Genomic DNA, 10,807 nt, shown 5'->3' on the forward strand with positions numbered 1-10,807 from the left:
ATGCGCAATGACGTCGCAACTGGGCGTGATGGGCGGAGCCTAGAGAGACCGGCGTCGAGTTGAGCCAATCAGCGGGCACCAGGATAGCCGCAATCCAATGGAGGTGCCCTTTGGGCACGCTGAGGGCGGGCCAGATGCGTAAGACTTTTCGAGAAGACCCGCATAGAGCACGTTGTTCTCGGCCTCTCCCTGAGCTAGGCCAGCCATGGCGGCGGTGAAGACCCTTAATCCTAAGGCCGAGGTGGCTCGGGCGCAGGCAGCGCTGGCGGTGAACATCAGTGCGGCACGGGGCCTGCAGGATGTTCTAAGGACCAATTTGGGGCCTAAAGGCACCATGAAGATGTAAGCCTGGGCTGGCGGGAGGGCGGGCCTGGCAGGTCAATGGCCGCAAACTCCAGTCGCTGCCTTCAGGCCTTCGCGCTGGCATTTTCTACAATGTCTGTGCTGCATCCCATCCAAACCACCCGGATTCGCGCCTTTCGGGGTTGCCGGTTGCACTCACTTCCTTTGGAGGAAGAGGATGGCGTGTGCACCCCTCCTGAACCCAGCCTCGCGGCCGCGAGTTTACTAAGATATAGGAGTAAGGTCCAAGTTTCAGGGGATCTATTTTCGTTACCTTATTAGCTAGCAAATTAATGAAGTCCACTGAGACATAGCGCTTTGATATTTAACTATGCTCTTACTCCCTGTCCTCGCCTCTAGTATCCGTTCCTCAAATAACGCCTGCTTTGGAGTCAAAGTAGCTTTCTTTTGTCCCCTTTACACTTCTTTCTCCCTCGTTAGGCTTTTCATTATGTATTTAGTTGAGGTAGGACCTGGACTGACAAGTTACGGGTTGTCTCGAACTCCCAGAGATTCACTAGACTTCAAGAGGGGTTGGGGCATACATCACTTCCCCTTGGCTGCTTTATGGAATTCTTCGTTTTTTTTTTTTTTTAATGGAAAAAGTCACATTCTCGCTCATCAATTCCTACCCATTTGACAGGCTTGTGTCTGGTGCTGGAGACATCAAACTTACTAAAGATGGCAATGTGCTGCTTCACGAAATGGTAAGAGTTGCTGTGCTAGGTTTAAAAATAAAAATCTTGACCTCCCGTTTCATCTGAGGTGGATAAAATTCCTCATCCAGTTACCAGGCCTTTCAAGCAGAAATATAGGAAGTGCTTTTAGTGGGTGAGGAACTCCAAACACATATGTTTGGATCCTTGGGTTTTGTTTTGTTGGTTTTTTTTTTTTCTTTTTTCTTTTTTCTTTTTTTTTCTTCTTCCAACTTTCTAGTCTGGGTTTTTGAAAAATTGTATAAAAGAAGATTGCTATGTCTACGTTAGCTAAATTTTGTAACGCAGCTTTAATCCTGGTACTCAGCCAGATCTCTGGGTTCAAAGCCAGCAGAGCTGCAGACTCATAGTGAGATACCAGGATCTCACAAGCAGGGCAATGGGAAAGAAAAAACTAAAGTAAACGCTTGTCTTCCCACTCAACTGCAGAGGAAATGAAAACCTCCTTCCTTTTGTGTAGCCCTGGCTGGCTTCAAACTCACAATGATTACCTGCTTTCTGCCTCCTGAATGCTGGGATTGAAGCTGTGCATCTCACACCGGGCTGTTTTGTCCCAGGGATCATACTAATTGACCCAACTACCCATTTCCTTACCAGAACTCTCAGGTCCTATAGTTCAATTCCCAGTAAAGGGAATTACTTGAATATCCAAGCAAAATGTGGCCACGCTATGCAGTCTAAGTAGAAGGCTTTAAAAGAAACCTGTTATATGTTTTAAGTCATTGAAATAATTCTTTTTCTACCTACAGCAAATTCAACACCCAACAGCCTCTTTGATAGCAAAAGTGGCTACAGCCCAGGATGACATAACTGGCGATGGCACTACATCCAATGTTCTCATCATTGGGGAGCTGCTGAAACAGGCGGACCTCTACATTTCCGAAGTACACATGATTCTTGTTTCTGTGCTATGTTGTTCCGTGGGCTATTGGTGCAAATTGATGTGATGCCAGCTGAGGGCACACCATAGAATGGTCGGGTTGCTTAGATCTGCATGCCTGTGCCTATCTGAAGCTTGGTCTGAAATGAATGAGGAAAAAGTCAGTTATGTGTCAGTGATTACACATTTGTATTTAACGGGCTAGCCTCAAACTTCCAGAGATAAGCCTGGTACTGCTCCTGCACCCAGCCTACTCTCTGATTTCCTTTTTTTCAATAATATTTCAAAGTCATGTGAATTAGTTTGAGATTATGTAGACGAGAAGCAGGCTCTTACAGCAAAGTGTTAGAAGCCAAGTCTGTGTTCGTGGATTGCACAGTGAACACCCAAGTGTGCTTTGTAGTTCCCTTGGCCTTGACTCTGTGCTAGAGTAAAGTCTGTTCTTTTCCTCTGCATTGAAAGGAGTACTGTGTCCTTTTAAATGTATTCAGAAAATCAGCACACCATCTTAATTATAGTAAGTATGAATGGCCCAAGGTGTCCCTCAAACATTACTGGACTTAGTGAATTTTAGCAGTATATAGTTGAAGATGCAAGTGTTGGCAGTGGTTTTTATAACTGTTTGGATTATAGGGCCTTCATCCCAGAATAATAACTGAAGGTTTTGAAGCTGCCAAGGAAAAGGCACTCCAGTTTTTGGAACAAGTCAAAGTAAGCAAAGAGATGGACAGAGAAACACTCATCGATGTTGCCAGGACATCTCTGCGGACTAAAGTTCATGCTGAACTTGCAGATGTCTTAACAGAGGTGTGTATTAAACATCGTTGGGCGCCTGTGGTACAGTGCATGGGGAAAGGCTTTGCATATATAGGATCTTCACGGGGGTGCTGTGTAGAGGAAAGGGCTAGGGTTTTCCCTGTGCGGTAATGATCTAATCTGTCTTCAACATGGAAAGATGGAATTGTTAACAGGCTGGTCTTAGGAAGGATAATTGACACTGTTCTAGAGAGTCTAGTCACTGTGGTTTTGTATCTCTGCTCATCCTGCACATTTAAGGGAACTGGTAGTTTGGTATGTGTTAAAGTCAAATCAGGCAGATGAACATTCTTCTCTAATACTTTCTTTGGGGGACTTGAATTCATCTGCTAGTTCACAATACAGTCTAAATTGTTGTAAGGGATAGGGTGGGTTTAAAAGGGGGCTGAGATTGGAGGTCTGTGCCACCATAAAACAGTGCTTGTGTTACCGGCTGGGGTTTTAGACACAATGTTCTTAAGCCTTTTTATACTCTTAACAGCTAAAGTGTGTCGGCCTCTGCACATTAAATTTATTAATGGTTGTCTCATAGGCTGTGGTGGACTCCATTTTGGCCATTAGGAAAAAAGATGAGCCCATTGACCTGTTCATGGTTGAGATCATGGAGATGAAGCACAAGTCTGAAACTGACACAAGGTAGGTAAGAGAGTGCTTAGAAGTGCTTCCTACCAGTGATGTGCTCCTGGTCCTGATGAAGTGCATATTGGGTAGGTTACTAAGTATGGCATTTGCTCTAACTGGCATTCACTGTGGAAATGCTGCATCTGTGGTCAGTGTGATTCTGAAGTGTGAACATGTATTGATGTGCTTGACTACAGTGCGTAGAACGGAAAACTTTGTTCAAAGATAGTAGTTTGAAAATAAATTCTTGTAAAGATTGGTTTATTTTATGTATGAGTGCTTTATATGTATATCTGCATACCAAAAGAGGGCATCAGATCCCATTACAGGTGGTTCTGAGCCACCACGTGGTTGCTGGGAGTTCAATACTCAGGACCTCTGGAAGAATGGCCAGTACTCCTAACCTCTGAGCCATCTCTCCAGCTCTGAAAACATTTCTTTAAAGGAGTAAAAGTGATCACAGTTTGACAGCCTGCTGGTTGTAGACATGCACACTTGTCTTTGTTTGGTGGCCTGTCTTGTGTCTTAGAGCACTCCCTTTTCACATTTGACCTTAGGTTAACTGAAAAGTTGTTGCATAACTTTAGAAACTACTGGATATGTATGAAAATTAGCACTGTAACAATTATTTTATTAGTATGTGTAACATCTGTGTATGTTAATAGAAGTGGGATAAATTTTCCTGTTTTATAGCTTAATCAGAGGGCTTGTTTTGGATCACGGGGCACGGCATCCTGATATGAAGAAAAGAGTAGAAAATGCCTACATCCTCACATGCAATGTGTCCTTAGAGTATGAGAAAACGTGAGTTTATGGCCCCTGCAGGGTGGGAGGAAGTTGGCGTTCATTTTCCCCGCTGTGACGACAGTAATCAACCATGGGGGCTTGGGTTGTGTGGAGTCCACTGGTGCAGCACTTGGTTAGAATGTGTCTAGTGCAAGCCCCATAGAAAACTAAGGTAACATGGAAATCTCTCCTTTGCTTTTCTTTCTTTTTTTTTTTTTTAATAGAGAAGTGAATTCTGGGTTTTTTTACAAGAGTGCAGAAGAGAGAGAAAAGCTAGTGAAGGCTGAAAGAAAATTCATTGAAGATAGAGTGAAAAAAATCATAGAGCTGAAAAAGAAAGTCTGTGGTGATTCAGATAAAGGATTTGTCGTTATTAATCAGAAGGTAAGACCTTAAAATTATGAATTAATTAGTCTTACTTATTTTTAAGGTGAAGGCTATTGAAAAATGTTTGTTTTTATTCAGGGGATTGACCCCTTTTCTTTAGATGCCCTTGCGAAAGAAGGTATTGTAGCTCTGCGCAGAGCCAAGAGGAGAAACATGGAAAGGTGAGTGAAGCCAACTTAGTACTTTGCACGGAAGTTGGAGTACTTTGTACTTCTGCTTGTTCTTCATTTTACTAGCATGTGTTAATTGAGCAGAGTCATTGGCTTCTTTATTATACAGGCATAGGATATGCTTTGATCATTTCACACACGCTCCCTGCAGCTCTGGTTCCCTTTTGTCCCTATTACTGCTGGCTCCGGTTTGCAGAGAGTCTGTTTTTAGCTGGGCGCAGTGGCACACACCTTTGCTCCCAGCACCTAGGGAGCAGAGGCAGGAGGGTCTCTTGAGTTTGAGTTTACAATGCTAATTCCAGAACAGTCAGGGATGTTACACAGAGAAACCCTGTCTCAAAATAAATGACCTAGATTACACAGATACTTGCTTTTATTGTGGCAATCTATAAATTTAAAAACCTACCTTTAGCCGGGCAGATGTGGCACACACCTTTAATCCCAGCACTTGGGAGGCAGAGGCAGGTAGATTTCTGAGTTTGAGGCCAGCCTGGTCTACAGAGTGAGTTCCAGGACAGCCAGGGCTACACAGAGAAACCCTGTCTCGAAAAGCAAATAAAAAAAAAAACTACCTTTAAAAACTTGTGTACATTCAGGCTTGTGTGTACCACAGCACATAAAGTCCAAGGACAGCTTACAGTGTCTCCTACCATGTGGATCCCAGGGATTAACTCGTGTTGACAGGTCTCCAAATTTACCGTTTCACTGTATTGTCTGAGCTTGGCAATCTTCAGCCTTACAGATAAGCAACGCCATTGTCAGCCATTATTTTAACCATTCTTAAAGTGCAGGGGCCTGGAGGAGATGGCTCTGTTACTAGAAATACATAATTGTTCTTACAGAGCACCTGAGTTCAGTTACCAGCACCCAAAGGATGGTTCACAATGACCTGCAGCTCTAGTTGCTGGGGTGCAGAAGCCCGCCTCCCTCTGGCCCCACGCTCCCAGAAAAACTTCAGAGGAGAGTTCATTGGCATTAACTGTGATCTTCACTGGTCATCATCTGTCACCACACTTCGTGTTTTATTATGACTTGACTTGTAAGACAGTCCAGGTGGCCTCAGAAGCAAAGGGATAATGTTTACTTCTGCCATCTGAGTGCTTGGGATAGATGCATGTGCCATCTGTATTTTGTGTGTGTGTGTCCACGGAGGTCAGTTTAAGGCATTAGAGCCCCTAGAACTGGAGTTCGAGATGTTCAGTCAACATGTGGGAAGCGTGGTTTGAGCCTCAGTCCTAGGTGCTCACTGCTGCACATCTCTTCTGCCCGTTGTTTTAAATGGTTTAATGAAAGGAGTTCAAGTGAAAAGTACACTTTTGGAATAGAGGGTGTAGGGACCCAGGAGGAACAGTCTGGCATATTTCACTCGCTTGACATAACTTGTAACATGAAATCAAAGGAAAGCTGTCTGGTGTTCCATTGTGTATGTGTTGTCCTGTTGGTTGGGTTATGGGTTGCTCTCGGATTCTTTTGAGATTTACACATTTTATTTTTAGACAGGATCTCAATCTGAACTCACTACTATATAAACCAGCGTGGCCTCCAGTTCACAGGGATTAACCTGCCTCTGCCTCCTAAACTCTGGGGTGAAAGGTGTGCATCATCATTCCCAGCCACATAAGTGAGACCTGATTTCTCTTGTCTAGAGGCCACATCAAGAAGATAGTATGTTGGATGTTGTACACAAACCTGTAGTCCCACCACCATTTGGGGAACAGAGGCAGGCTATTGGCCTGTGTACATATGTCAACCAAACATATGATATTAACAACTAGAAGCTTCCTAAGAAATATTCCTCCCACAGAACCCCATCCATATTCTGGTTTTGAATTGGTGTGGTTTTTTTGTTTGGTTGGTTGGTTGGTTGGTTTTTTGGTTTTGGTTTTTTTGGTTTTTTTTTTTTTTTTTTTTTTTTTTTTTTTTTTTTTTTTTTTTTTTTGGTTTTCAAGACAGGGTTTCTCTGTGTAGCCCTGGCTGACCTGGAACTCACTCTGTAGACCAGGCTGGCCTCAAACTCAGAAATCCACCTGTCTCTGCCTCCCAAGTGCTGGGATTAAAGGCGTGCGCCACCACCGCCCAGCTTGAATTGCTGTTTTGATGGCCTTGGCAGGGGGGTTTAAATTGAGATTTAATAGGTCATTTACCCACTGGGTTATGATGAATGCAGAGGGGGCTGCTTTAAGATACACTTTCATGGAGTTCTGAGAATCTTCTTGCTAAAAGATTGTTGGTCTTCTTGAACCTGGCCGCCATGTGTTTCACTGTTGCAGGCTGACACTTGCTTGTGGTGGGATAGCTCTGAATTCCTTTGATGACCTGAATCCTGACTGTTTGGGACATGCAGGGCTTGTCTATGAGTATACACTGGTAAGTAGTGTTTCCTTCCTAAGACAAGTAGTATTTTGTTTACCAGTGGTTGAGTAGGAAACTTTTTTTTTTTTTTGGTTTTTCGAGACAGGGTTTCTCTGTATAGCCCTGGCTGTCCTGGAACTTACTCTGTAGACCAGGCTGGCCTCGAACTCAGAAATCCTCCTGCCTCTGCCTCCCAAGTTCTGGGATTAAAGGCGTGCGCCGCCACCATCCGGCAGTTGGTTGTTTTTAAACAGGGTCTCTATACTGCATGGGCTGGCCTGGAACTCCATGTATGAGTCTTTCACTGACTGAGTTGAATCGAGGTAACTTGTAGGAACATGGGTGGAGGATTATTCACTGGACATGGGCAACCTTTATTAGTGACTTCACCATTTTAAAAATGACTTTTCTCATACATTTTTATGTTTATGTACATTTTTAATTTAAATTTCTTTGCATCTTGAATTGCTTCCCCCCTTCAGCTTTTCTTTAATTGGTTGATGTGGTTTCCTATTATACTACTGACTCTTCATAACTCCTCCTGGTTCTCTTTGGATAATATAATGCTTTCTGTATTTGTTGGGTTTGTGTTAAGATAAGGTTTTATTGTATGTGGCCTTGTAACTCACAGAGACCCACCTGCCTCTGCCTTCCAAGTTAAGGGAGGGCTTAGAGGTATGCACCATCATGTCTGTGGGTAATCTGTTTTTGAAAATAATTTCTCTTCTACACAGGGTGAGGAGAAGTTCACCTTTATTGAGAAGTGTAACAATCCCCGTTCTGTCACTTTACTGGTTAAAGGACCAAATAAGCACACGCTGACTCAGATCAAGGATGCAATAAGAGATGGCTTGAGAGCTGTCAAAAATGCTATTGATGATGGTAAGAACCACACAGTATTTGAGTTGTGTTCTTGTTGCTAGGCTTACAAAAGCATGGCTGAATACTGTGTTCTTTAATCAGTAATTTACACAGCCAGACACCATGCAAAAGTAAAGTCTTCCTTTAAGATAGCAGTCGATATGCTATGTTGTATGGTATGTCATTATTAAAAGTGAATACAAATAAGTGGCTATGGCTGGTGACTCCCAGGCCACTGATTACGGCTTGTGGTAAGGTTGGACCCCTTTGCTTTCTGCTATTGATTGCTTGTACTGTAGCTTAAGAAGCAAGTCTGTGCTGGGGTTATTGCCTGGAGGTATAGCACCTGCCTAACATATCTGAGGCCTCTACTTCCATCTCTGTTACTGCGAGAAAAAAAAAAAAAACAGGTGTGTGTATAATCGTAAGCATGTCAAATTCATAAGTTAATTGCCTAATAATATTTCATCTTAAAATGAGTTCTAAACTGTTGTCTCTTTATTTTGTGGTTGGTAGATTTTTGTCTCTGTAACAGTGTTTTCTCCTTCCCCTGCCCACAGGCTGTGTTGTCCCAGGTGCGGGTGCAGTAGAAGTGGCACTGGCAGAAGCTCTGATTAAATACAAGCCCAGTGTGAAGGGCAGGGCTCAGCTTGGAGTCCAGGCGTTTGCAGACGCCCTGCTCATCATTCCCAAGGTTTGAATACTTACTTAAATCTTAGTTTTGCTGACAGCCCGTAGCTACTATGGTCAGTTGTAAATGTTAGTTCCTACAGCAGAAAATTAGCCAGTTGTGGTGGCAAATGCATTTAATCCTGGCATTTGTGAGGTAGAGGCGGGCAGATTTCAGCCAGCCTGCTCTATATAGTGAATCTTATGCCAGCCCAAGGTATTTATAGCAAGATAATACTTCTTCAGCCCTGAGTGGGTAGAATTTAAAAGAAAAGCCACCCTACGCGACAGGCATGCAGGAAATCTCTACAGCTGTACAGGAGAGAAAACTGGAAAAAAGAGGAAACCAGCATAGACTATGGCCAGACACAGATTAAGGACCATGTGGCAGGAAAGAAGGCTTAGTGGACAGATTTGCGCAGCTGCATGGCACCAGCAAACCACTGCCTAGATCAGTTGTTATTGGTTGATATTAGATACTCAGTAAAACTTAGGGTTGAGAGTTGGTCAACTATACCTCTGCCTGTTCTTGAGAAAAGAATATGAATAATGGTTCTAGCTTCAGTCAAGGCATGCAGCCCCACCCCTGTGTGTTTGGTAGGGGCAAGAAGGGGTATGCTATAGCATATGTATGGTCAGAAGACTGTTTCTAGGAAACTTTAAAAATTGGAAATACTGTTCGTTTATTCGGGCTTAACCCTCAATTCTCAGTGTATCTTTCAAGAATTAAATTTGTTCTCTAGGTTCTTGCGCAGAACTCTGGTTTTGACCTTCAGGAAACATTAGTTAAAGTTCAAGCTGAACATTCAGAATCCGGTCAGCTTGTAGGTGTGGATCTGAGCACAGGTGAGAACACTGCAGCTCCTTTGTGAGGTAAAACTATATGGGGTGAAGCTGGGGAGGAGATGGTGGATGACAGGAGGCATCTTGGTACTAGTGGAAACAGAACACCTATGTCAGTAACTCAATAGAAGATATTTGTGAATGAGGGAAGCCAAAAATGTGTGCAGCAGCAATGTGTCCCCAGCAGAGAGTGTGCAACAAACATTTGGTAAGCAGTGAGCTTTTCTTGACTGTAAGTCATTGTGCAGAAGAGATCAGACTGGATAGGAACAGTGATTGGGGGACTCTCGGTTACTGATGGATGGGTGGTTGGGGGTCAGCCACACTGTGGCATGGTGCAGCCTGTAGGCTGCAGCCAGGATGCTGTCTTGGGCTGTATATAGAAAACTGTCTTAAAAAATGGTCTCAGTTGGCCTGTGTTTTCTGTTTTAGAATTGGTAGGGTCCATAAAACAGTGTTTTTCTTGAAAAAAATCCTTTGGTGCTCTGGTTATTTGCAGGTGAGCCGATGGTGGCTGCAGAGATGGGTGTGTGGGATAACTACTGTGTGAAGAAGCAGCTGCTTCACTCCTGGTGAGTTTGAACTCACAAGATGGCTCTTGGTAAGACAGCAGTTTGGGTTAAAATCTGAGCTGTCCTCTTTTCCTCCCTCAGTACTGTGATCGCCACCAACATTCTCCTGGTCGACGAGATCATGAGAGCTGGGATGTCCTCTCTGAAGGGGTGAAGACCGGCCTGCAGCACTGCAGAATATTGGGGATGGTGATTTTTATCCAAGCTTCAAGTGATTTGGAAAAGAATTTTCTCTTCCCGATTGGAGAAAAGGAACAGGACATTTGGCACCTATTCAAATTATAATACTGTACAATTTTATTTTACTTTTTTTTTTTTTTGCATTGAGTGTCTGAACACACTCAAAGCAGGTCTTTTTAAACCCACTGAACAAGATGTTTTAGTTACAGTGATACAAAATTTTACATAAGTGTGTTGTCTACCTTGTTCCTTAAGTGTTCTTTGAAAATTTGTATGTTTTTCTCCTAAATAGGCATGGTGATGCATGCCTGTAAGCCTACCACTTTGGAAATAGAGTCAGGAAGTTCTATGCCAACTCAGGCTGCAGGAGACCATGGCTCAAAAGAATTTTGTTGTTGTGGATGTATTATCCAACCAACCCCTTGTTAAACATGTAAGATTCTTGCCAGTGTAAAACACATCTGGGTAATTTATGGGTTTCATAGTGTCTCTAATAAATACTTAAGAGTGACTACTGGATCATACACACTTGAAATAACTATAACTGCTAACATGTTCAGAAACGCTAATAAAGCCAAGTTGGTACATGGAGGATCAGAATTCTGCAGCCCA

General features: G+C 43.2%; 1 protein-coding gene and 2 non-coding genes across 3 annotated transcripts; all 3 read left to right on the forward strand.

Moving 5' to 3' along the window:
- Positions 1-7: 7 nt before the first annotated feature.
- Positions 8-10,706, forward strand: Cct6a (chaperonin containing TCP1 subunit 6A). Its single transcript, XM_076923016.1, has 14 exons — positions 8-342; positions 986-1,049; positions 1,808-1,942; positions 2,572-2,745; positions 3,287-3,390; positions 4,069-4,179; positions 4,386-4,545; positions 4,627-4,709; positions 6,989-7,085; positions 7,805-7,952; positions 8,492-8,625; positions 9,344-9,446; positions 9,943-10,015; positions 10,097-10,706. The coding sequence occupies exons 1-14, from the start codon at positions 206-208 to the stop codon at positions 10,167-10,169; spliced, it is 1,596 nt and encodes a 531-aa protein (XP_076779131.1). The 5' UTR covers positions 8-205; the 3' UTR covers positions 10,170-10,706.
- Positions 2,310-2,444, forward strand: LOC143438290 (small nucleolar RNA SNORA22). The gene has a single exon (XR_013107232.1). It is a non-coding gene; the product is annotated as a small nucleolar RNA SNORA22 (small nucleolar RNA).
- On the forward strand, positions 8,004-8,136 carry LOC143438288 (small nucleolar RNA SNORA15). The gene has a single exon (XR_013107230.1). It is a non-coding gene; the product is annotated as a small nucleolar RNA SNORA15 (small nucleolar RNA).
- Positions 10,707-10,807: the final 101 nt, after the last annotated feature.

Source organism: Arvicanthis niloticus, chromosome 24, assembly GCF_011762505.2.
Source record: "Arvicanthis niloticus isolate mArvNil1 chromosome 24, mArvNil1.pat.X, whole genome shotgun sequence".
Classification (NCBI taxonomy): domain Eukaryota; kingdom Metazoa; phylum Chordata; class Mammalia; order Rodentia; family Muridae; genus Arvicanthis; species Arvicanthis niloticus.

Excerpts from the sequence above, each read along its gene's own strand:
- Cct6a (XM_076923016.1), top strand. The coding sequence starts at position 206 with ATGGCGGCGGTGAAGACCCTTAATCCTAAGGCCGAGGTGGCTCGGGCG. Across the intron at positions 4,546-4,626 it reads TTGTCGTTATTAATCAGAAG|GGGATTGACCCCTTTTCTTT; the intron begins GTAAGACCTTAA and ends GTTTTTATTCAG. Across the intron at positions 7,953-8,491 it reads CAAAAATGCTATTGATGATG|GCTGTGTTGTCCCAGGTGCG; the intron begins GTAAGAACCACA and ends CCCTGCCCACAG.